Below are 27451 nucleotides of genomic sequence, written 5' to 3'. Positions count from 1 at the left end.
TATTTTCCATACTGATTTTACAGAGATGATTTTTACCTTTTTCTTTAATTAAAAGCCTTCTTTTTTAAGAACCAGATTGATTTCTCCTTGTTTTAAGATCCAAGGGGGTTTGGATCTGTATTCACCAGGAGTTGGTGAAAGGAGGGTGGAGGAAGGAGGGGGGATGGTTAATTTCTCCTTGTTTTAAGATCCAAGGGGGTTTGGATCTGTGTTCACCAGGGAATTGGTGAAAGGTTTCTCAAGGCTTCCCAGGAAGGGAATTCTTTAGCTAATGTACTATAGCTAATTTTGCAGATGTGTGGGTGATTTGGAATTAATGTGTCTGCCTTTTCAATTTTCTTTTTAAAATACCACAAGACATCCAGGCCAAATCCTGTTTATTTTATTTAAATAATTAGTCCATTGGAAGACAGTGGAATTACTCATGCAAGGCAAGCAGGATTTGACCACTCAAGTGCGGAGGAGAGACCTCAAAATTGATGCAAAATGATATTAATAAAATTATCCTAACATAAGTCATTATAACTTGTTTGCACTTTTGCTGAATATTAAGATATAGTTACAAGAACATTATAGCCAGGATGTTTGGAAATAAATGCACATTTGTTCAGCTAGTTTTGTTTAAAAATATTAAAGCTAATCAAAGAAATTTCAGAAGTTTTCTGCTTCTATCTTGCAAGGACAAGCGAACCTCAAGAAGGCAAACCCTGTAAATATTCACATTTTAAGTAGAGGCCTAATTGTAAAAAGGAATGTAGAGTGTGTTATCAAAGCAATAAATCAAGGTAAAGTGGGCTCTACCAACCCCCATCCTCTTGGAAGAAAACCTGCTTGTGTTTTAAAACTTTAAAGAAACAGAAGTAGCTAGAGACTGTGATGGGTTCCCCTCGGGGTGCCACCTGGAACTGGGGTACCACCTGGAACTGGGGTACCACAAAGCCCTCTGACTCACCAGCCTGGGCTCCCTCTCCCACTGTGCTGCTGTGACAAACTGTAGACAGCCCCCGGGGCCTATACTCCAACCAGCATTCACACAGGCAGGGACACACCCAGCTGCAGTTACATGCAGGCTTCGACCAGCCACTGCATGAACCAACAATAGAGAGGCTACAGCCAAGATAAACCCCAGCTCCCCAGCCTAAGACCCCAGAGCTATACCATCCTACCCTGGTCAAAACCCTGACCAGTATGAATTTATTACTCTGTTCACCCCTCCCTCAATGTGGTGAGGAATGTGCAACAAGCCTCTGTTAACCAAGCTGAGATTTTTCCCCAGACACTTCACTCAAAGGCACAGTGGTGTAGATAAAGCAAAAAACAAGTTTATTAACTACAAAAGATAGATTTTAAGTGATTACAAGTGAGAGTAAACAGATCAAAGCAGATTAACTAGCAAATAAATAAAACCACAAACTAAACCTAAAATACTAGCTAGATTGGATATGAATTAGCAATTTCTCAGCCTGGCTGATGATACAAACAGTCCACCAGGTTTCCATACACAGACTAGAAACCCTTTTAGCCCAGGACCAGCACTTCCCCCAGTTCAGTCTTTGTTCCTCAGATGTTTCCAGGAGTGCCTTAGTGTGGGGAGTGAGACCCCTAGATGATGTCACACCCCACCTTATATAGCTTTAACATATGTCAGGAACCCTTTGTTCCAAACTCAGTTCCCAGACAAGTTTGTGGAAAAATGCAGGTATCAAAATGGAGTTCAGTGTCATATGATCTGGTCACATGCCTTTGCTGAGTCATAGCAGCCATTACTTACAGGCTCTCTGGAGCTTCTCAGAAAGGCTCACCAGGTGGGGGATAAGCTTCTCCTCAGGCTTATTGTTTTCCTGGGAATCCCTAATGACCCATTATCCTGAATAGGCCCTTCACAACCAGCTATTTAGACTGGAAGCCTTTTGCCTGGTGAGTGTTACCTAGGTGTAACCACATTTGAAATAGATACATAGTCAATATCCATAACTTCAGATACAAAAATGATACATGCCCACAAATAGAATAATCATATTCAGCAAATCATAACTTTTCCATAGACACCTGACAAGACATCCCTTGTACAAAATGCATCATAATTATATTATAATCATACAACTATGAAGATATGGGGTGCAACGTCACAGAAATGTTTTAAACTTTTGTTTATTTCTTAAATATTGAAATAGCAAACCCCTTTGTGAAATGCATATTTGCAAATATGTTAGTTAAATGCAATGCTCCCAATATGGGTCCTAATATCATTGTTATGAGAATGATAAAATGCTTTATGGATCAACATGGAATCTAATGACTTTGCTAAACTAGTGTGAGAAGCCATTTAAGTACAGAATATGCATATTAATGGAGAATTAATTAATTACTGGCAGTGCACAAGCAAACCCTCAACCAACTCCAGAAGACAAGAATCATTCCTCCAAAGTCAATAATTTTTAATTATTTAAGCTAAAGACTTTGTAAGAGTTCTTTAATTAAAAAGACTACTCTGAGAACTAAAAACTTTTGTATAAAGAACAGGAGCATTGAGACTTTTTGAAAATAAAATTTCATTTCCTGTTAGACTCTAATATTAAAAATTGAGAGACTATTGCAGAAACTGGACTAAATAAAAAGAAACTTAAACTTAACTTTATCAGTTATCTGGAGCTTTTCTGCCACAAGAAGAACAAAGCAGTTAAAGAAATGTTGCATATTATCAAAGAGACTGCAATTCAGGAGCTTAACGTGTCACCTAAGCCAACCCCAAAGGCATGAAGCCAATGAAAGGGTGACAGCAACTAACTTGGAATCTAAACAAGCCTGAAAGAGGTGTGTTTTCCTATAATTTCATTAAAATAGGAAAGAGAAGGGTACAAAAACTCTGAAGTGAGCACCCCTCACACACAACTTCTGCTACCCTGCTCAAAAACAGCACTTCACAAGCAAGCTGCCACAAGCAGATAAAAAAAAACAAAAAAAGAGACAACTCAAGAAGAAATCAATCCAAGAACTTCCCTAAGACTTCAATATGGATTAGTGAGAGGAAGTTAACTGAGATACTACCAAAGGATTAGATTTAAAACTCTTGTAATGATTTTGTTGGAATATTGAAATGTTCTTATAATTTAAGACTAACAGTTTCTCCTGTTGATCACCGTGTAGACCATGAATTCCTAGAGAGGAGACGAGGGCTAAACACTGATAAGCAGAGAAATAGTAGGATGTAACTAAATTTAAGATTCCTAATATTCATAATTGGCCTGTATTAAGACAGCTCCCTAAATGGCTTCTTCTAAGTAACTTACTTAAATACCTTCTTTGATTTCATAGAATGTAATTAAGATTGGTTACTTAGCCCAACTATAAACTGTTTAGGTTATTATTAACAACTACACAGTCTTCATTTGCCCTTAAACAAATTATTTTTCCCATATATAAACAATTTTAAGTATCTAATAAGATATTAAAACTGAATTCACAATAATTTTGGAAAATAGCATACTTTGGTCTTTCCTTGTCAAGATGAAAGCACCCCCAGAGGTATTCATTCTCAGGGATGCAATCTCTGTTAAAAGCTCTCCAGGAGACATACAGAAGAGATTGTAACAGAAGCAACCAGTTTATTGTTTGTGTTCAGACATTTGTATTGTTTTGTCTAATGTTCTCTTTTCCTTTCTTTAACAATAAAATAGCCATGTTTAATAACTGTGATTATTTTACTTGGTCTTGATCATGATGCCCCTCAGATATGCAAAAGAACCCATCACCAAATAGTTGGAGCTACACCCTGGAGCAGGCACTAAGAAAAACACTGGCTATGGCTACACTACTGCTTAAGCCAATGTAAGTTATGTTGCTCAGGGGTGTGAATTAGCCACCCTCCTGCGTGACATAACTTATGCCGACATAAGTGCTGGTGTGAACAGTGCTATGTCGGCGGGAGAGCTTCTCCTGCTGACATAACTACCGCCACTCACAGGGGCTGGAGTAATTAAGCTGACGGGAGAGCTCTCTCCCGTCAACTTAGACCAGCTACACTACAGACCTTACAGCGGCACAGCTGCACCAGTGCAGCTGTACTACTGTGCTCTCTGGTGTAGCCATAGCCTCAGTAACAGCTGGCCTACCATTTCTTGTTTCTCTAAACATCTTTAGTAATTTTTAAAATAAAATTACTTCACGTCCCACAATTTAAAAACTACCCTTTTCCTTCCTACAAGAACATATTATGGCATAACAACATACTAAATTTTATTTACACATTAAGGGTGCATCTACGCTGAATGCTTCTTTTGGCAGCGTGTGGTATACATAACCCTATAGCTCCCCTAGCTTAGGTATACATAGCAGTGTAGACCATGAGGCATGACTTAGGTGAGTAAAGACACACCTGAAAAGTGTGGGTATGTACTCAAGTACAAACCCACACGGCTCCCTGCTCGCCCAAGCAGTGCCTCCCCATCTACACTGCTATTTTTAGCAGTTTCATGTCCCACTGCCTCCCTACTGCTGGAGCCTTTTCTTGCCACAGGAACAGACTCCAGCAGCAGAGAAACCTCTCGCAGGGGGAGGCAGTGGGAAAAGGCTCTGTCAGCTCTGCACTGTTGGAGCCCTTCCCTGCCACAGTGAAGACTTCAGCAGTGGAGAAAGGCTCTCCCAGCTTGCTGCTGGAGCCCTCCCCCTCAGCAGGGAAAGGCTGAGCCCTTCAGTCAAAGGCTCCAGCAGTGTGGAGCTGCTGAAGCCTTTCCCTGCTGCCTTCCCTCTGATGGAGCCTTTCACTGACTACTGCAGAGTGGATGTGGTATGCTTCTCACTGTGGTGTGTAGCTCCACGTGCACTGCATGCTGCCACCAGTGGTGTGTAATGTACTGCAGACAGACTACACAATTTAAACAGCCTTTCAACTCTAACATATAGTCATCTACATTACACTCATCCAATTCCTCACAAACACAACCTTAACTCTAACCTAAGCTACATTAAGAGACACTGCCTAAAGACAAATTTGTAGTGATAACGTCAATAATGTGTTAATTGTACATGAAAGAGCATGAGATTGAAGTTAAAGTGAACTGAAAAACTTCAGGTCTCCTTTTACTATGCACTACTGAGAAGTCTAATACTTTTAAAACAAGCTTCCTTCTCCCCCACCACAAAAAAAAAAAAAAAAAAAAAAAAAAAAAAGTACACTCAATAGGTCTATAAACTATTTTGTCTTGGAACATCTAACACAAGTAAAACCATGTCAGTTCCTAGCCAAAAGTAAATATAAAAGTACAGTTTCCGGAACAAGTGCGTATATGTCCTTGGCTTTGCTTTTAAATTTTTGAAATGAAACATGTGTTTCTATTGTGACCTATTGTATCTTTCTAAAATCAAAAAGAAATATTTTTATACAGCAGCAACCAGACTGATTTTAGTCTTCAAGTGTATTAGTTACACATGGTAATGCCTAAAGTTTTGTAAATGTTATAGCAATTATGTTTATACTCCTGACTTTTAGAAGAGCCATGTTTTCATGTAAACTTTGACCTGACTATTTTAATTTAAACTCTTACAACAAAATAGTTACACAACGGAAACAGTGAGAGTTCATTTCACATTACTTGAGATATACAAACTCCTAAAACAGAGCAATTCCCAGTAGCTACAGTGTTCTTTGTAGTTATCTAACACAATGTCAATATGAACTACCAGGTTTCAAGAAAACTGTTTATCTGCCTTATCTATTTTGTTTCAGCTACAGTCTTCTTAGGTGTTACTGTAATAATGAATGAAACAGTTTCAGACAGAAGTGTGATTTTAAATTGACAGTCTCCCTTTAAGGATCCACTTCAAATTCTGGAACAGAAAGGCCCTTCTACAATTAGCTATCAAATGGGAATTATAGAATGCCATACATCTTGCACCTGTATATCAGGAACAGAGGATCCAAGATTCTGATACAGTAGAACCTCAAATTTACAAACACCAGAGTTATGAATTGACCAGTCAACCACACATCTCATTTGGAACCAGAAGTACACAATCAGGCAGCAGCAGAGACAAAAGAAAAAAAAATAAAGCAAATACAGTTCAGTACTGTGTTAAATGTAAACTATTTAAAAAAATAAAGGGAAAGCAGCATTCTTCTTCTGCATAATAAAGTTTCAAAGCTGTATTAAGTGAATGTTCAGTTGTAAACTTTTGAAAGAACAACCATAACGTTTTGTTCAGAGTTATGAACAACCTCCATTCCCAAGGTGTTCGTAACTCTGAGGTTCTACTGTGCTCATAAGCTCTTCTACCTCCTTTTTCCTATATTTGCACATCACAAATTAATGCTGCTTGAAGCAGTCATGTGCTTTTTTGGATATTACTGCTATTTGCAGTGGTAGCATTTGCCGTTTAGAGCACTGCATCTATTGACTTATGCCACAGAACACCATTTGTATTAATGTTATCACAGCATTCCACTGAGCCAGTGTGATTTTTAAGTTGTGATGTTTTTAAAAGGAATATCAATATGTGTCAATTTGTATGTGCTATGCAGAGCTGTGTATTCTTAAGTTTTAGTCATGTTAGTTGTACACACACATTTTCGTAATGTCCAGAGATCATAAAATATGAAGATATTTCAGCCTAAATCCAAAAGGCATTTTGGGTGAATGATTAATAGCAAGGCACTAGATTGAGATAACTAATTTCTTCCCTAACCAGGGATGATAATGTTTTTTTTAACCAGGAAAGCATGTTTTAAGGAATAAAATCAATACTTAGATATTGACGTGATAGGCACTATATACAAAACTTAAGATCAACAGAAAAGTAGTATTAAAAAAAGAACAATCTGTCATTGTCATATAGGTCAATTTCTCTCCTCTAAGAAACAGGATCAGTATAGGTGCCTATAGGGTGGATTTGATTTAAATCAAACTGATTTAAATCACAAATCAGGAAGACTCCATTTAATCCTGGATTTCTACATAAAAGTACATTCTTGTTGGTTGTTATAACCTTAATATATATTCTTCACAACTCAGAGATAGATGTAGGTTTCATTTTCAGAAGGTACACACTATACATTTTTAAAGTGATTTATTTTGAAAGCTTTTCAGATTAGTTTTACAACTATATCAGAAAATAAATGATTGATTGGTTATTTCATTTACCAAAGATAATTGAAGAAGATATTTATGAAGTCATTGGGAGGTAAACTATCTCCAATTCAACAGGTTAATCATTAATATTTGGAGGATTTTCTTGCCATGCTGTTTCGGAGGAGAACATCACCAGACAGACATTTAAATTGTTTAACAATTAAACAATGACGTTATATATTCTGGATTTTTTTCTTCAACAGCAAATATATAATATTTTAACAAAACAAGCATATGAATTTTTGAATTTAGTTAAACATTCAAGTTTTTTAAAATCAGGTTGTTTTTGTTAAAATTGTTTTTAACTAAAATAGTTAAATGAAATATTTTTTTAAAAAACCAAAATTAAATCGACTATGTCAGCCAGGTCAACATGAGAAACTTTAAATATTGGCTTCTATAGCTAACTCAGTCGTCTTCACTTTCATTTTCCTGTTTGTTCATAATCTGGAAAAGAAAGACAAGCTTTCCTGCTTTTTCAGGTCCCAAACGATTTCTCAATTTGGAATGAATTAGTCCAAAGAAAATATTCTTTCTACACCGGCAGAAGAAGCTACAGGTCTGTCACATCTTACGCTGGGGTTACATTCCGCAGTCAGCGCGTAAAGCAAAAATCGCGTACGGTCAAAATGACCCTTGAAAATCCCTTAAATCACCCAAAAAGTAGTTTTGTGTCTACAACCCTGTACAGTACTATGTATTGTATACAGCAATGTACAGTACAGTATATAATAAAGACTACATATGCAAAATATAATTTTACAGTATTTTTAATAACATAACAGAGACAGAAGAATGAAAGAATAAAAAATGAAAACAGTACAGTACAGTGCAGTACTGTAAACCTGAACAGTCACCAGTTATCCTGGATATTCTTGCTAGTCTTGTACTGTACACACTCCAATGATTAGTCTTCCTCTTCCCCTGACAACACTATCATTGAGTCGTCAGGGCTTGATGTCGATCCAGAAGACGATAGGCCAGGCTTGGGTGACGGAGAGCGAGTCGTAGACGAAGTGGTTGGCTCTGGTTCAGCTCGAGAAGTTGATTGTGTAGGCTCTGCTGCTGCTGGTTGTTTTTTCTTTAAAAACATGCTGATTGGCAACTGTCGCTGTTGTCTCTTGAGCTCCTCAAACATTTCTTGGTATGGTCTCAAATCATCCGTAATACTACGTGTGATTTTGAGGCTTCGTTCCATAGAAGGATCATATTCAGAAATTAAATCATTCAAATGTTTCGCTGCTTGGAACACTTCAGAAAATTTATGAAGATTCCAAGTTTCTGGTTCTTCCTGTTCGTCATCATCTTCATCTTCTGTAGACGATTTTATCAGTTCCTCTAACTCTTCCTTAGTCAATGTTTCTCTATGGCCCTCAATTAATTCCTCAATTTCTTCCTCAAGGATGTCGATGAAGCCATCACCACCCACTTGCCTGGCCACCTGAACTATGAATTTCACTTCTTTGTCAATGGTCGGGAAACCCTTAAAATCATTCACACAGTCTTCCCATAGGTTTCGCCAACATGCATTGACTGTTTCAGGTTTGATTGCATCCATTGCCTGTTTAATATAAGTGATGCAATCCATAGCGGTAAGGATCCATGAGAATGTAAGCCTCGTGTACGTGGCCTTGAAACAACTAATGATGCCTTGGTCGAGAGGTTGGAAGATGGAGGTGGTATTGGGGGAGAGAAAGACGACTTCAACGTCGTTACATTGTCTACGATCAGCAACACTTTAAAGTCAAGTCCTTTCTCTTCAAGGTACTGCTTGACCTCCAGAATGAAACACTTGTGGAACCAATCCAGAAATAATGCTGCCGTCACCCAAGCCTTTTTATTTGATTGCCAGAACACAGGGAGATTTTTCTTTTTGCCTTTTAAGGCACAGGGATTTGCAGCCCTGTAGACCAAGCCCGGCTTTATTAAATGCCCAGCCGCATTGCCACAAAGCAACACAGTCACACGGTCTTTACCTGCTTTGAAGCCAGGGGCTTGGTATTTCTGATTTCGAAATGTAAATGCGGGTGGGCATTTTTTTCCAGAACAGCCCAGTCTCGTCAGCATTAAAAACTTGTTCTGGAAGATAGCCCCTTTCCTCTATGATTTTCTTTAATTGTTCGGGGTAGACTTTTGCTGCCTCCTCATTGGCAGATGCAGTTTCACCAATAGTCTGCACGTTTTTGAGGTTGAAGCAGTTCCTAAAACTGTTAAGCCAACCTTGGCTGGCTTTGAATTCCTTCTTATCAGAAGGCTGTCCCTCTTCGGCGGGAGGTTTGAACAGCGCATAGATGCTAAGAGCCTTTTCTCGCAACATGTTGCCATTGATAGACACACGTTTACGGTTCATGTCTTCCAGCTATAAGTTTAATGCCTTTTCAGTCTTCACTAAAGTCTTATCACGCACTTGGCTCGTCACCTTAGCAGTTACTGGAGCACTTGATGGCACGGCTTGACGAATTTCTCTCTCTCGAATCTTGATGGCATGGATGCTAGATTCGTTGCGGCCGTATTTACGCGCCATGTTGGCGATGGACATACCATCTCTCAATAAGTCCAACACAGCCAGTTTTTCCTCCAGCGTTGGAACAAATCGCTGTTTCTTCGGTTAAGCACCAAATGAAGTAGGTGGCTTGCTTTTAGGGGCCATGTTATACAAAAAATACGTACTGTATCTTTAAACAGTACAGGCACAGTAGAATCTCACTCAGCGCGGTGAGATGCGCACAGTATGAGAGGCACAGGGGGACTGAGTACTGTAGTGGGAACAGCAGTAGTGTAGTGGAAACAGCAGATTCGCTTCTCCCATCTCACACTCACTCCGGGGCATACGCACTATTTAAACTGTTTTTGGGGGTTTTTTTTGCCAACCCTCCAGGGTTATTATAGGGGAGAACCTTATCACAGGCCTAAAGACATGCTGTTGCTGTCAAGTCCCCCCAAAAAAATATTTTAGTGGGAACAGCAGATTCGCGTCTCACGCTGCTGGAATCGCAGGCTTTTTTTTTTTTTCCTCGACCGCATAAAGCTGAAATTGTGTGTGTTAAATGCGCGTACGATGCAACAGACCTGTACTGCTGTTAAAAGTGAGATTATCACTTCAACAGTCTTTGAATCAAAGGGTATGTCTACACTACGAAATTAGGTCGATTCAATAGAAGTCGATTTTTTAGAAATCGATTTGATACAGTCGATTGTGTGTGTGTCCACTAAGCGCATTAAGTCAGCGGTGTGCGTCCACAGTACCGAGGTTAGCGTAGACTTTCGGATCGTTACACTGTGGTAGCTATCCCACAGTTCCCGCAGTGTCCGCCGCCCGTTGGAATTCTGGGTTGAGCTCCCAATGTCTGATGGGGCAAAAACATTGTCATGGGTGGTTCTGGATACATGTCGTCAGGCCCCCCTCCCTCCCTCCGTCCTTGAAAGCAATGGCAAAAAAATGGGACAAAAATGGGAATGACTCCAGTTCATTCTCTTCTTTAAGTTTCGTCTAATGGAGATTCAGTCCTGCCTGGAATATCATGCCAGCTGGAGGCTTCTGCCTCAGGCTGCTCTCCCAGTCGGCAGCACCGCGTGGTTGCACCTATCCCAGCCTACCCCTTGCACCCATGGCTCATGAAGCCTGGACAGTAGTAAGAAGCAGTTCAACTATAGGCTGAGCAAGTGCATAATGGTGGTAGAATGTGCCTTTGGACGTTTAAAAGCTCGCTGGCGCAGTTTACTGACTCAGTTAGGCCTCAGAGAAACCAATATTCCCATCATTATTACTACTTGCTGTGTGCTCCACAATATCTGTGAGAGTAAGGAGGAGACGTTTATGGCGGGGTGGGAGGTTGAGGCAAATCGCCTGGCCGATGATTACATGCAGCCAGACACCAGGGCAGTTAGAAGAGCACAGCAGGGCGCGCTGTGCATCAGAGAAGCTTTGAAACCCAATTTCATGACTGGCCAGGCTACGGTGTGAAAGTTCTGTTTGTTTCTCCTTGATGAAAACCCACCCCCCTTGGTTCACTCTACTTCCCTGTAAGCCAACCGCCCTCCCCTCCCCACTTTGATCTCCGCTTGCAGAGGCAATAAAGTCATTGTTGTTTCAAATTCATGCATTCTTTATTAATTCGTCACACAAATGGGGGGATAACTGCCAAGGTAGCCCGGGAGGGGTGGGGGAGGAGGGAAGCACAGGGGTGGGGTAGTTGTAGGGGAACCCCCTAGAATGGCATGCAGCTCATCATAGAAGCGGCATGTCTGAGGCTCTGACCCAGAGCGGCCGTTTGCCTCTCTGGTTCTTTGGTAGGCTTCACACAGCACTGCTGCAGGTCCCTGTTATAACCTCTGTCCTTCAAGCCCTTGGAGATTTTTTCAAATATTCCGGCATTTCGTCTTTTGGAATGGAGTTCGGATAGCATGGATTCATCTCCCCATACAGCAATCAGATGCAGTACCTCCCGTTTGGTCCATGATGGAGCTCTTTTGCGATTTTGGGACTCCATGGTCACCTGTGCTGATCAGCTCGCTACGCTGGCCAAACAGGAAATGAAATTCAAAAGTTCGTGGGGCTTTTCCTGTCTACCTGGCCAGTGCATCTGAGTTGAGAGTGCTGTCCAGAGCGGTCACAATGGAGCACTCTGGGATAGCTCCCGGAGGCCAATACCGTTGAATTGCGTCCACACTACCCCTAATTCGACCCAGCAGGGTCGATTTCAGCGCTAATCCCCTCGTTGGGGAGGAGTACAGAAATCGATTTTAAGAGCCCTTTAAGTCGACAAAAATGGCTCCATCGTGTGGACGGGTGCAGGGTTAAATCGATCTAACGCTGCTAAAAACGACCTAAACTCGTAGTGTAGACCAGGGCAAAGTGCTTAAGTGACTTCCACCACTTCACTGGTGTGACTTTCTTTAAAACATCATCAGCAAACATATATTTCTTGAATGGTTCTTATTCCCAAACTGGATCTCTTTTACGGCCTGCTGCCATTATAGGTTTTCCCTTCTAGTGAGAGAATGGTATGGTAGATCTCAAATCAATGAAGGCTACACTCAGAAAGACCTCAAGACTTCTGGAATATGCTGCTCAAACAGTTTCACTTTTGTTTCTACTGCCTGTCCCTCCCTTCTCACATTTATCTCCAGACTTCTCCTCCTTGTCCAAATCTATTCCACCACCACCAATTTTCTATTCATTGAACTTTTTGAAACTTTGCACTTTTAGAGAGAGGTAAGGGATTGACTCTGTGTACACAAATTTGCAGAGGGACAATAGGGTTGAGGTCTGTTATTTCTCACCTCTATATATTTATTATTTATTTATTTGTTTATTTAAAAACATTTTTGCTGTTAACAAGCATGTTATCTCTGGAAACACAAATCCACAGTTTGAGAACTGCAAAACTAAGCATCTCTGATGGTATCTTCTAGACTGAGCACTGAGTCCCATTGGGTAGATAGAAAGATTAACCTAAATAATCTATACAGAAGCCCCTGGAACCCCATTACATTGGGTCCCTAATCCATGAACTATTGGAACTCATTTACAAAACTTTCTTAAACATTACATGAATATATTGTTTCATACTATAGAATTAGAATTTATAATTACTATTCCATGATGAGATATCTTTGAGCTATAATGTATCTTAATTAAAACTACCTTTAGATAGGTTTTCTCCTCAAAAAGCATTTTATCAAAAAAATCCGATTTAAATAAAAAGATTAGATTTTAAATAAAAAATCCTTCTTTTTTTTTTAAATCATTGATTTTTATCCACCCTGGGTGCCTACTTATGGATTCTGCCCTCTCTGCTGACTGAAAGAAGCAGCTAGCACTTTCCATTTGGATAATTCCGATTCCTCCCAGAATCAGCAATATTTGGACTCAATCTTGCTCATAAGAAATCGTGAGACATTATTGATACAAATTCAAGTTACTCACTTTCTTAACTTCCTACATATATGTTTTCAGTTGCATCTCTGGTTTACAACAAAAACTACTTGACTTCAACATCAACTAAATACCCCACTCCAGGTACCGAAAAACTGGGCTAAAATACAGCAGACTAAAGCCACATTTGTCCATGCAAAAGTTCAACAGGAGCGAAAGTCTTCCTGCATTAATTTTAGACATGGTGGTGTATAATTTGAAAAAAGCATTGGCTCTGGTGCCTTTGAATTCTAGTTTACAAGGAATCAAAAATAGTTTTAATGATCATTAATCCAAGACTGGTGCTTAAAAAAAGCTTACTAGTACTGAAAGCATTTGTACTCACTCAAGTTTCTCTAGCCTTGGTAAAACTTTAAAAAGCATGACTGTCACCTAATGTAACAATTCCTTTACCAATGTTTCTGCCAGGTTACTGAATATCAGCTATGTCAAACTTAATCAGTTTCACAAAACTTAAAAGTTAGTGGGCAGTTTCACCAAAGCCTTATGCCAGCATAAATTTGATAGAGGTCCCTGTGGACCAGGGGGTGCTAATGAAAAGCCATGCCACCAGCAGCGGGTAGAACTCAAAGGCATCCATGCAGTGGCAAAGGTGGGTCAAGACAGTCGGGGTAAAATATAATGGGCAAGATCACTGCAATCAGAATGTGTACTATTCCAGTGGCTTCTTGAGAAAGCTCACACTACTGCACTTACACAGATAGCATTGATCCAGGGTAATTCAAAATACAAATATCAGATCTGAATGTTTCACCTTAAAAAAAATATATCAAAAGCCCAAGTCAGAACAGAACCATACAAGCACCTATCCTTCTCTCAGGCTGTGTACTCGAGCTGTGTACTCGAGCTCACAATTTTGGATGACTATATTGGGTTCCAGCCTGTATCCACGCTGACAGTGAGTATTCTGTACACCTTTTATTTATAGTCTATGCTGAGACTTGGTCAGGAAAGTTTGGTTTCTTGAGCAGGGAACGTGATATGTTTTCTTTCTGTCTGGTGCATATTAAAAGTTACACTACAGAGAGTCTATAAATATTAATAAAAAGGAATTTATCTACATCTGAGTTGTAGGGACGTAGCATGGTTTGATGCTGTTAGTAATGCTGTACCTCAAAAGGAAGGGATAAGTCATCAGCAAAAAATTTTGGACAATTGTAAGCAGAAAAATAAACCATTAAGGAGCATGCTATTTTCTGAAAACCAAAAGAAAAAAAAATCTATTTTATGCAATAATTTTCTAGTCCATTCAATTAATGAAGTCTTTATGAGTACAGTAACTTACATGCTATTGCCCTTTTAAGCCAGCATTGCTAGCCAAATTAAGTGTAAGAACTCTAGCTCATCACTAACATTTACCTCAAAAAGCTCTCCATCTCAAATTCTAGTCCCGGCCATTTACTGTAAATATTAAAGCACAGCAGTCTAAGATGCAAACACACAAGTACTTAATGTTATTAATGCATGTTTATGAACACTTCACTCCAATAACACTGGTCTACAAATTTTGAGAAGTCATCTGCTTCAGAGATAAAATGTGCTATTTATTATGTATTTTGATGTGCTGAATTCAAATATGACAATTAAAACAACTGATTGGCTACTGTTTCTAAGATATTTAAGTTTTTATATTTTATGTCTATGTATATTGTGTAGATAGTAGAGTTTTAATCATAAATTGTAAACCTAGGTCTTTTCATGTGCTTATGGTTGCTTTACATGATAATATTTCACCTGTCCTGTTTATGTAACACTTTAAAAATCAGCAAAAGGGTTATATAAATAAAATTTATTATGAAACAAAAGGCAAAAAACTATTATGTACATAGTTTAGTCCTATTCAGTGTCTACTCGGCGCTTCTTGGCTTGTCTCTTGTATTCATTAAATGGAGCATCTCTTGTCACTGTCCAGCAATAGTCTGCAAGCACTGATGGGCTCCATTTGCCCTGATAGAGTTTCTTCATTGTTGCAATGTCCTGATGAAATCGCTCGCCGTGCTCGTCACTCACTGCTCCTCAGTTCGGTGGAAAAAAATCTAGATGAGAGTGCAAAAAATGTATCTTTAGTGACATGTTGCAACCAAGGCTTTTGTATGCCTTGAGGAGGTTTTCCACCAACAACCTGTAGTTGTCTGCCTTGTTGTTTCCGAGAAAATTTATTGCCACTAACTGGAAGGCTTTCCTTGCCACGCAGTGCATGGTCAAATGCATCATCTCGAAGAAGTTCACGAATCTGAGGACCAACAAAGACACCTTCCTTTATCTTAGCTTCACTTAACCTTGGAAATTTTCCACGGAGGTACTTGAAAGCTGCTTGTGTTTTGTCAATGGCCTTGACAAAGTTCTTCATCAGACCCAGCTTGATGTGTAAGGGTGGTAACAAAATCTTCCTTCATTCAACAAGTGGTGGATGCTGAACACTTTTCCTCCCAGGCTCCAATGACTGTCGGAGTGGCCAATCTTTCTTGATGTAGTGGGAATCTCTTGCACGACTATCCCATTCGCAGAGAAAACAGCAGTACTTTGTGTATCCAGTCTGCAGACCAAGCAAGAGAGCAACAACCTTCAAATAGCCACAAAGCTGCCACTGATGTTGGTCATAGTTTATGCACCTCAAAAGTTGTTTCATGTTGTCATAGGTTTCCTTCATATGGACTGCATGACCAACTGGAATTGATGGCAAAACATTGCCATTATGCAGTAAAACAGCTTTAAGACTCGTCTTCAATGAATCAATGAACAGTCTCCACTCATCTGGATTGTGAACGATGTTGAGGGCTGCCATCACACGATCGATGTTGTTGCAGGCTACAAGATCACCTTCCATGAAGAAGAATGGGACAAGATCCTTTTGACGGTCACGGAACATGGAAACCCTAACATCACCTGCCAGGAGATTCCACTGCTGTAGTCTGGAGCCCAACAGCTCTGCCTTACTCTTGGGTAGTTCCAAATCCCTGACAAGGTCATTCAGTTCACCTTGTGTTATGAGGTGTGGTTCAGAGGAGGAGGATGGGAGAAAATGTGGGTCCTGAGACACTGATGGTTCAGGACCAGAAGTTTCATCCTCTTCCTCGTCTGACTCAAGTGAGAATGATTCTGGTGCATCAGGAACCGGCGGTCCTTCTCCGTGGGGTACTGGGCGTATAGCTGATGGAATGTTTGGATCATGCACAGTCCACTTTTTCTTCTTTGACACACCTTTCCCAACTGGAGGCACCATGCAGAAATAACAATTGCTGGTATGATCTGTTGGCTCTCTCCAAATCATTGGCACTGCAAAAGGCATAGATTTCCTTTTCCTGTTCAACCACTGGCGAAGATTTGTTGCACAAGTGTTGCAGCATATGTGTGGGGCCCACCTCTTGTCCTGATCTCCAATTTTGCAGCCAAAATAAAGGTGATAGGCTTTCTTAACCATAGTGGTTATACTGCGCTTTTGTGATGCAAAAGTCACTTCGCCACAAACATAGCAGAAGTTATCTGCACTGTTCACACAAGTACGAGGCATCTCTGCTCACTTTGGCTAAACAGAAATGTGTCCCTTTGCAAAATCAAACACTGACAAATAAGAGAGCACGACACTGTATGATTTCTAGAGCTGATATAGGGCAATTTGTTCAGCAGAGTGATGTAAGCTTCGTTATGATTGCATCATCCATGACTTCTAGGAAGAACATGATGCAATTCATATCATGTATGACGCAATACCAGCTTCAGATTGCATCATTCATTGTTTTGCCTAAAAAGCAAGTACTGTCCAAACCCAGTCATAGATTTATTCATAGATCCAGTCAAAGATGTATTTTAGTCATTTCTGGTTTAAATTGAGATCCCTTCCCTTTATAACTCACTTATCCTCCGCCACTCCCAAGTCAAGGGTCGTATATACTGACCCAATAGCATATCTTGAAAACTAGAGCCAATCAACAATTTTAAGCATCATTTTCGTTCTCAGTGACCCAGAATTAGTAAAGTTTGACTACATTTATTTCAGAAGCATTTTGGCTGTAGAGCAGTGTAATCAATAGGCTTTTTGCCCTATTGTTTTCCAAAATACAGTAAAACAAGTAAAGAGATTCAGAATTTCTCTGCTTTTTCATTCTTGATAATTTTCTCCTTCTACTTGGAATCTCTAGATTCCTCTGTGGTGCAGTGATAATGGGGTGACTTATATTTATGCAAGTCTGCTGTCACATACACACAGCCCAGGCAGAGCTCCTCCTGGCTGGGCACTCACCAGGCTGTTGCATTTGGAGCCTACCTCGCTGGGTCATGTGTGCTTTTTAAGCTTTCTGAGTCTGAACAGAGTCACAGCACTAGCCCCTGGGGCACTCTTGGAGTTCAGATCCTCTGTTTACCAGCCTCCCCCTACCTCCCTCCTGAGAGCAGAGACCCTGTGGTCCCACTACCTAGGCCCTGTGACTTGTGCTGGCTTCCTCAGATTCCGCAGTAGCTTATGCACAACTTTTCCCAGTGTTCCACCTTGTGGGTACTCTGGGTTCACTCTTCAGACACAAGTTTAACTCTTCAGACACAAGATAGCAAAAGCAAACACATCAATAGACTGCACAGGATTCTAAAGCAAGTTACTTTTTACTTAGCAGCACATGAAATACACAGGTATAGACAAAATAATAAACACACCTATATGCAAGTCCCTGCCTCAGTTTCCTCACTACTATCGAGCATTATTTGGGCTTAGGGAAGAGTCCTCTAAAAAGTCCAGGTTTCCCCTCCTGTAAATGACTTCTCTTCAGAATCATGCCATCTCTCTCCCCGCTGCTCCAACTTAGCTTGCTTCCTTTCACCTTGGCCAGTCCTGCAGTTAAACAGGGCCCCCCTGCTATGAAAGCATGCCCCTCTCTCATGCCCAAAGCAATCTCTCTCTTGCCCTGAGAGTCCCTCAAGTTTGCATGTTCCACTTCCAACAGAAGGTTTCTTTGTTCTGCTGCTAGGAATTTTTTATCTCCACTCCCCATAGAGAAGTTGAAGGGCCTAGCTTCTCCCAGCTTAAGCCAACCCACTGTCCCAAAATGTTTCCACCTGAACAGGTAACCACTTGAGGTCTAAAGACCAACCACTGTACCTGGTCTGATAGATACATAATATAGCCCCTGACAGCAAATGGTGAATTCCCACATACTCTGCCGTTGAAAAAATACAGCAATATCATAACATCAACCAGAATTCATAAGTTGTACATAGACAGATTCCCCAAATCATCATGGCTGCTGTACAATTCACTTTGCAGAAGAAGGTGTTATACAGTGAGCCCTGTATTTTATCCCTGCAGATTCCAGACATCTTTGTAATTTCAGTCTACATCCTATTTCATCTTAGATTTCATGCTTTCCTGCACAATGTAGCATCATTTGAATTATTGAATGAATAGATGTTTTGGATGTCTGACTAATGAGACATTATTGATGGAGCCACAGAGCAATACAATGCTGTTACAATACAATGCTCATTTGGGATCGTGGGGAAATGAGAAGCAGCATAGACACAAGCCCCTATCTGAGTTAATAGGTATGTGCAGTATAGCTGTATGCTTTTAGGCTCACTACTTGCAGCAGTGCCTAAAGTCTCAGACTTCACAAGGATTTGACTGTGTGCAGGGAGCTGGCTTAAGGAGGATGCTCACTGAGAGGCCATAGAGTAGAGCGTGGCAATGTTTTTGTATGACAGACCGGAGGTTTGCCTCTGAGGCTGAGCACTGCTGGCTGACAGCTTCTTCGGGCATCCAGTCTATTGGGGTTTACAAAAACTAGGACAACACATTGCTTTCTGCAAAACCAATAGCGACAGATCCTGAAAACAGGGACTTGCGTAGTTTTCAAGGACAAATTGTTATCCTGTTTAGTTATAAAAACTGATATTGTGTTGTTCATTCATATAAATGCACAGTGGAGTGTAAACACAGGAACCAGCGAGTGTGGAATTTCTTTAGAAGGGTGGTACAAGAGTCAGTAATTTAAAACAAAAACAAAAAAAAAAGACTTGCTAAAACTTTCCTAACAATGAAATATATTTTCTCTGTAATATATTTGGTATGTATAAGATACTTTGTGGTGTGGTGTAACATACATGTTAGTACTGGCACTTGTTTGTTCATTGCCACTCATGAATAGCGCAGTCATCCCATGCTTATGCCACCAATATCTTTCTACTACATGACCATGTATTCCATAAGTGTAAGTATATACATGCACACACATATACATACATAGACACACAAACATATATATATGTGTGTGTGTATATATATACACACACACAGCAGATTGCCCTGACAGCACTGCCTATTAGTAAGGTTACCTGATACTTCCCATTGTAAGACCCTGTTTTCAGTTACTTATAACTTTGCTATCCTTTAACCGTTGGGGCTAAAATTTTCCATGCTAGGTATCTACCTCAGGCTGAATTTCTTCTGGAAAATTTCAGCGAAGACAATTCAGTTTTTTCTAAGAGCCAGGCTACGGAATAATATGTTTTGACCATGTTAAAAAAATCTGATAACCATTTATTTGAAAAGCTCCACCACCCTCATGCTTTGCAACAGGGACTTGAAATTTGGCAAGGTGATAGCCGTTGTGTCAGGGGTGTGCCTTTTGCTATCCCTGTGAAAATCTACCCAAATTTGAGGGGGAGAGGGAATCACAATTCACACCTGCTCAGAGACTTGCTAGAGATTCAGAGTTTAATTTCCCAAAGGTTCCGCCAATGTTGAGCATGATCCAGCCTAGGAATGAGCAGGATGTCCTGTGCCATTGCAGTTCCCAGCTGCTCCAAGCCATGGCATGTCCAGGCACCAGAATTGAGAGTAGGGATCTTTTCTTTCCTGTTCTCTCAGTATCCCCCAGGACCATTGACACCAACTCCATGGGTGCTTAGAGGCTCAAGCACCCAGGGAAAAAAAATAGGGGGTGCTCAGCACCCACCAGCCAAAGCTGTTTGGCAGGGCCACCAATCAGCTGTTCATTGGCTGGCAGGAGGCACTCGGGAGAGGGCGGAGAGCAGCGAGGGGCAGGCGGACAAGGGCCTTGGGGGAGGAGGCGGAGCAGGGACGGGAAGAGACAGAGCAAGGGGAGCCTCGGAAGATGGGCCAGAGTGGGGGTGGGAAGTGGCTGAGCAACAGCGGAGCCTCGGGGGAAGGGGCGGAGTGGGGGCACGGCTGCAGGGTGGAGCAGGCGTTGAGCACCGACCTGGAAAAATAAAAGTCAGTACCTGTGCCCATGACAACATCCAGGCAGGTGCCTTAAGGTTTGTACAGGCAGGGCTTAGCCCAGTGAAGTCCTACCCTGGCCTGAATGGAGCATGTAGATATTACCATACTTATTTAAGTTAAAAATATAAGTTTACACCAGTATTCTGTAACTACTTTGGGAACTGAAACTCTTTATTTAAAAAGAATCCATTTCAACAGACTAGGTGGCTCAGTAAATTGGTAATAGGCTACTGAGCTTTTCACCTCTAGGTCACCAGTTCAAATTTAGTTAGTTGACAATGACTGAAAGACATTACTTTCTGATGTTTGTTCAATGGCCTTCAGGAAATGAGCTTTAACAAGCACTAAATTCAATTAAACTATATATAGAAATACATATTTCACCATTTGTATGTATTAGCATTTTCCTAGTTTTACGGATTACGCTAACAAAATTCAGAAGTCTTTCTACATCGTCCTCAGTTTGATAATTAAATATCATTATGATTATCTATATAAAGATTGTTGTTTTGTTTACACTACCCACTTGATTATACTGACTCATGCCTACTAATATAACAACTAGGTTATATCTGCATATCAGACCTGAAGTAATTTTTGCAACCAAATTGCTCTGTTTTGAAGTTTTAATAAACATGAAAATACCTCCTTAACCACTTCTAGAAGCTAAACAAAAAGGTGACATAATTAAGTGCGTTTCATATGACATTGTAAGATACAGTAGAAATGTTTAACTTGCACAGTGTTTTATTTCGTTATTGTTTGGACGTAGAGGGTGGACATAGCTAAAACGTTTAAATGTATTTTATAGTTCACATTTTCAGGAACAGTGTTCATAGCAACATACGCAAATAAGAGATACGCAGATGCAAAGTCAGCCTTGAAAGAAAAATATCCAAACCGAAGCATTTTTCCTGTTAAAATACCTCAGTAAATTATCCCAAAGGGCTACATAATATTGAGTGGTATATATAACTCATGTCAATTGTGTTACTAAGAAAGCAACAACAGTGGCTCTAGAAATATCTGTAGAAAATCACATTAAGGTTGGGTTGAATATGAACTTTCGCTATCGCTGTAAGTAAATATTTAACAACAGCTGCTATAAATGATGCAAGTCATTTTCCACCAAAATAAGGTTCATAATAGCATTGGCACTTCAGAACAATTCAAAGAGAATAAAAATGGTAACAATTTGTAAAAGCCAACAACATTTACTGAAGAATTTTAACTTTTCAACAGGCACATCATAACACATGATTTATTATGAATTTCAGTCTCTAAATAATCTGTGCAACGTATTAAAATAAAGGCTCAATTCTCCCTTAAAAGTGGACATAATTCTTTCTAATGTTACTGGGACTTACTCATATGCATTGATGGGAATTATAGTTATATAGATACTTACTATAAAATCTAAAAATAATTTGCAAAGCAGCCAGTGTGCTCAGCAAGCAATTCTTCAAGTATACTAAAGTTACGAGAATGCAGTTTAATGTTTTTATTATTTATTTTTTAAAGAAATCACATATACCTCAGATATCCATTCAAAATAAAGGTACCTATGGCACAAGCTGATCCACAGCTTGCAAGGTAAGGACCTTAAATTTCATTTAATTTCGGTAACTAAGAAGGCTGATCTAATGGACAGGGTAATGGACTTAGACTCAGGAGACCTGGATTCAGTTCCTCGATCAGCCAGAGACTTGTGTCTGACAGTGGGCAAATCTATCCTATTGCTCAGTTCACCATTTATAACATGGGACAGTGCTTTCCGACCTCCCAAAAGGTGCTGCAAGGGAAAAATTAATTGACTATGAGGTGTTCAAATACTACAGTGAATGAGAGTCACATAAGTACCTAGATAGTTAGAAACATTTATTCAAAACAAGAATTGGGGGACAATGGCAATTACGTGTTCTCAACAATGAAACAATGTTCAGTTTGAATTCCCAAATGAAAAAAAGGAACATTGTCAACTTAACATTTACTTGATTTTTTTTTTTAAAAGCAGAACTTTCAGGTGTTACACCTACTCTTGAGTCCCATGCAATTTTTGTCAGTTTGCCATCAAATGTTCTCAGTTGTTTAAATATGTTTCTCCCCTCCTTCCTGTATAAAAGCCCCACACAAATAGGGGAAACAGACTAACTATACAAATAGTGATGCAAAAGGCAAAGGAAACAAACAAACAACAGACCATTTCCTAATCATTTCCAGTGTTAATAATCAAAGGTGCTACTTACAGAAGTGTAAAGTATTAAAAAATAATTGATTTTAAGTTTATGTTTAAGACCATAAAACAGTTATTAAACTACAAATCCCTCTATGCATCCAGTTATCAATATGAGAATGTGTAGATATATGTGTGCTATTTTGAAGGTACAGACATCTATGCTAAAAGTAAAACTTTTACAGAAAAAGTTACACATAACCAGCCACTAACCATTTATTAGAACTGATTCATTAATCCCTGCCTAGTGGTTCCCAAAATATTTTCATCCTATGATCCTGAACCATTCATTGCTCCAGGCTTGGAATACTGATACAGATTATAAACCTTAGTACAAAGTAGGCTTTAAAAACACTCCAAAATATCATATATGCTTTGTTTTACAAAATTATTTTTATACATAATTAGTCATAAAATTATTTAAAATTCCTGGTTAGTCTCTTTTTTAAGCAAAACTATTTACAATGACATTCTTCCTCTAAGACCACAAAACATTGAACATAAATAAAATGTTTTTATTGTTGATTATGGATATTCACTACAATTCTTAGAAAGCTTCTTAAAATATCCTATAAACATTTACATGTATAACACATAATACATTCAAGCTACAATGTTGTATTTCTTACCATAAATATAACATACAAGCAGTCCACTTACCATGGATTAAACTAACAGACTTTTTAACATAGTGAGAGCCAGGTTTGACAGTCATGTTCAATATGAAGAAATGAAGATATTTTAATTTTTCTCCATCATCATTGTGTCTCAGCAACGGTTTTAGGATTTTTGCTCACCTCATAGATGACATAATGGTTTCAGCAGAGTTCAAAACTATTACATAAATCTACAGTACCCAATTAATCGCTACAAATTCTTATAAATTACAAACCCTATTTATGTAGGGGCAAAGATTACAAGGATGTTGAATATCTTAATGTGCAGCATAACTTTCCAATTTAGATGTAAATATTATTTAAGCTAATTTATTTTTTCCACCTCCTTAAATAGCTAATTTATTTTTTCCACCTCCTCAAATATCTGACTTTCAATGATAAAATGCATATAAAAACATTTCATTTATTTACAAAGCTAGCACAGCTCAGCTGGCAAACAGCAAGCTTTTGGATATGGTTATGCAAATACAACTTGAACTCGACCTGGAAGAACCAATATTTCAATGAGCTAATGAGGTTTTTCATTTTCAAACTGTTCTCACAAAACTGTCAATGATATCAAAGATATGTTTATGTTGTTTCCCTTTCCCCCCACCCCTCCTCAAATCACCACTACCAATCTACCCTTTAGTTAGCTAGTTCACAGTATGTAGTCTGAGTGCACCTTTTCAGAGACAGCTGCAGTTTGTCCCCTTGATAGATGCTCTGTCTCCTAATAAACCCTGTCAGCTACACAAAGGGAATTTTTAACTGTGGGCGGATCGGTATTAGCCTGTAGTGAAATGAAGTACTGCAACCATTCTTTGCTGTCCTCACAGCTATGCTTACTCTTTGGGCCTTCCTACTGTGCAGGTAGTTTGAACATAACTATTAAAAGGAAATAAGATTTTAACCTCTGGTTGTCTACCTTATGGAACACCCAGGAGCACATCTAAGTAAAATGCTTAATTAACTTAAGTGCATTTGTACAGCAACATGTCCTTGAGCATTAAAGCACTGAAAGCACCAAAAGACTGACTATATCTTGCTGCCTATTCATAAAACAGAAATAGCAATATACTATTTGATTGATTAACAATAAAATACAGATTTTGCCTTCCAATACCCCTACTACAAAGAAGGGATCATTAGTCCCTCTTTAAATTACATGTCATCTCTTAGGCATAATGCAGGCCTATACACAATAAACAACATAAATATAAAATCAGGTGCAGTGCTACATTTACATTCACCATGCAGCATATCTGGTGGCTGGGAGACACCCATGTTATTAAAGTTCAGTTTGACAAACAGAAAGGAAGCTAACCTTCAGTTGTCTGTCATTTTGTTTAAATACAGAAGGGGTGGAACTTGCCAATAGCAGTAACTTGACAGGATGCGTCTTCCCATTCATTCTCCAGCCTTCTGGCCAGCATACTCCCTACAACTTGCCTGCCCAGTTTCCTTTTTGGGCCAATCTTTTAAGAAAATGGATTTTTTCCAGTCTTTAACATGGTACTACTCAACAGCAATAAATAATACAATTGTGACCATGTTCAGTATTTGCAGCCCCAGAAAGTGCCAGGGATACAACGAGGCTGAAGCGGGAAGGGGCAGATACGGCATCTGCCACAACAACTTTATGTGCTTTGACAAACAAAAGAAAAAACGTATAGTACATCATGTCAAGGTTCATAAACTATGATTTCAACTGCAGCCCTGCTGCACCAGTGAGCTGGGATTCACTTACTGCTCCTTCTCGCTCGCTCGCTCTCCATTCACACACATACACATCATTACCGTAGCACACAAGGCTCAAAGCACACTAACAGTTGTGTCCTGAGCCCTTCCCCTTGCTCTGCCCATCACTCATCCTCACAACAAGCGAGGGAGAAGCGCGCAAGGATGCTGGGCTTCATGCCCCCGCCCCAACACCTCTTCAGGAGAAGGGGACATGAATCCAGAAGTCAAGCAAGCTAAGCAATACATAGTCCTGTGAAACCAGAACTACCGGCACCCCCGGGCCGGATGGGGTCTCCCGGTCACGCCTCAAACACTACCGCCCCCAGCTGCGTTTCCCCATGCAGCAGCCCCCGGGGTATCGAGAGGACTCAGCCCTTCCCCGTCTCACCTAATCTCGGGAGGGCGCCCGGCCCTCCCCCGAGCGCGGAGCTACCAGGGACCCCGCCCTTACCGGCGAATTCCTCCTCCTCGTCCCCGCTCTCCGAGTCGGTCTGCATGGGCTCCTCGGCGAAGCTGACCCCCCTGGTGGGGGCCCTGCGGGGCGCCAGGCTGCCCCTCTCATGGCCCGGCGCCATGGGGGGGGAGCCGCCCCCGGCGCCGCTCTCCGCCGCCTCCGCCTTGAGGCGCCCGAAGTACTGGAGCGCGAACTCCAGCAGGTCGCCGGGCTGGCTCCGCAGCACCTCCACGGTGAAGCCCTGCAGCAGCTCCGTCAGCCCCGCCGGGATGGAGATGCTCATGCCGGGGCCGGCCGGGGCGAGGCGGCGGGAACGGGGGCCGCAGCGCGCGGGGAACTGCAGCGGGTGCAGGCCGGAGCAGGTGGGAGCCGCAGGGGTCCGAGCCCGCCCTGGCCGCCGAGGGTGCCGGGAGCGGCTCGCTGGGAGCCCGGGAGGCGGCGGCTGCTCTCGGTTCGCCCGCTCGGCGCGGCGGCGGCGGCAGCCCCGGCGGTGACTGTAGCATCCCCGCCCCCGCCTCCTCCCCCAGCGCCGGGGGGGCCTCGCACGCATGTGACCCGGGAAACCATGACAACCTCCCGCCAGGGACTGCGGAGCGCTGCGCCGGCCGGGGCGGGGGGCGGGCTTCCCCCGGGCCCGGGATCGGCGGGGAAGGGATCGGGCTCCGGGGACAGTGCGGCTCGGGGTCTGCCTCGCCGCTGGCAGGGCAGGGGGCTCAGCCGGGGATGGTCGGAGCGGCGGGAGGTCAGGGTTTGGCCAGGCTGGAGAGGCACCTAATCCCAGAGGAGATTGGGAGATAGGGCCGCCCTCAGCCTTTGCTCTCCCCCGCAGCTGGGCATGGCACACAATGATGCAGGGGGGCTTACAGCCACGGGGGAGCGCTCTTCTTTGGGGCTTTGTGGGGAGGTCTGACCTTCCACTCAAAGCACCAAGGAAAGGGAGGGGTTGTGCAGCTACTGGGGCAGGTGGCCTTTCCACCTTCCCTCTTACAGTAAAGCCATGGCTGTGCTCCAGGCTTTGGTCCATGCAAGTTAGGTCAGTATGCAGCCACTGAAGTTTGTATATTGCCCATGCACACTGGCTGCTTGTGTGGGGGTGCTGCAGGTACTCACTGGGGTGCTTGTTTTAATAGTTTCAATTTAAATTGTGGTGCACCATGGGTAGGTATCCCAGCATGCGGTGTGCCACCATCCAGCATAGTGCATTTGGGGAAATTTTTGCAATGTTTTGTGGATAGTAATGACTCGCCCGGGGATCTCTGGAAGATAGTTTCATGCTGAGAGCTTGACTCCTTTTTCCATCTCATAATGCCATTTGTATCCCAAATTTTCATGCTGTTTGTTAAAAATTCCACAAACCAGTGTAGCACTTTTTGGTTGAAGCCAGCAGACCTCTACACTATTCTTGTGAATGGTGCAAATCCAGAACACACGATCTGCCTGTATTTGCAGACCATCGGGAAGTACTGAAACAACAGGGAACATGAGGATTTCTTTGAGGACAGCTTGCTGAGAGATATAGTGAAGAACAATTCAAGTTTATTGGTGGCATTCACAGATCACCCATGCACAGTGGAGTACTACCTTTGGGCTTGAGAAATGAGCATTGCCTGGTGAGATCGTATCATAATGCAGGTTTGGGGAAATGAGCTGCGGCTGTGAAAGGCCATAGTCCTGGATCTGTATGCCCAGCTTATCCGAGTGCTCGAGTATTGGGACACCAGAGAGCTGCATTGAAAGTGGAGGAGCAAGTGACCATCACACTCTTGAAGCTTGAAACAGGATTGCTACCAGTCAGTAGGAAATCATTTTGGGGTTGGAAAAAACACAATAGGGGCCATTATCATGAAAGTGTGTAGGGCCATTAATTGTCTCCTGCTATGCAGGACTGTGACTCTCAGCAATATGCAAGACCTAGCAGATGTATTTGCCCCATTAAGGTTCCCAAACTGTGGCGAGGCCATGCATAGCCCTATTTTGGCATGAGTTCACCTTGCCACAGAGTACAGTAATAGAAAGGGCTACTTTTCCATGGTTATGCAAGCTTTGGTGGATCACCGGGGATGCTTCATCAG

General features: G+C 41.3%; 1 protein-coding gene across 2 annotated transcripts in view; it reads right to left on the bottom strand.

Annotated features, from left to right (window-relative positions):
• The window catches only part of PRKAR2B (protein kinase cAMP-dependent type II regulatory subunit beta), a 171173-nt gene extending 145511 nt beyond the window's left edge, over positions 1-25662 (bottom strand). The window contains exon 1 of one of the 2 annotated variants that reach the window (XM_029910853.1): positions 25366-25662. In XM_029910853.1, the coding sequence (XP_029766713.1) occupies positions 25366-25662 (297 nt within the window). The remainder of the gene's footprint in view (positions 1-25365) is intronic. The other variant, XM_024219861.1, reaches the window with a different exon arrangement.
• Between the last annotated feature and the right edge of the window lie 1789 nt (positions 25663-27451).

The sequence above is a fragment of the Terrapene carolina genome, unplaced genomic scaffold (assembly GCF_002925995.2).
Source record: "Terrapene carolina triunguis isolate 2854851 unplaced genomic scaffold, T_m_triunguis-2.0 Scaffold68, whole genome shotgun sequence".
NCBI classification, from domain to species: domain Eukaryota; kingdom Metazoa; phylum Chordata; order Testudines; family Emydidae; genus Terrapene; species Terrapene triunguis.
The sequence above is the reverse complement of the archived record's forward strand: the minus strand, read 5'-3'. Positions and strand labels throughout refer to the sequence as shown.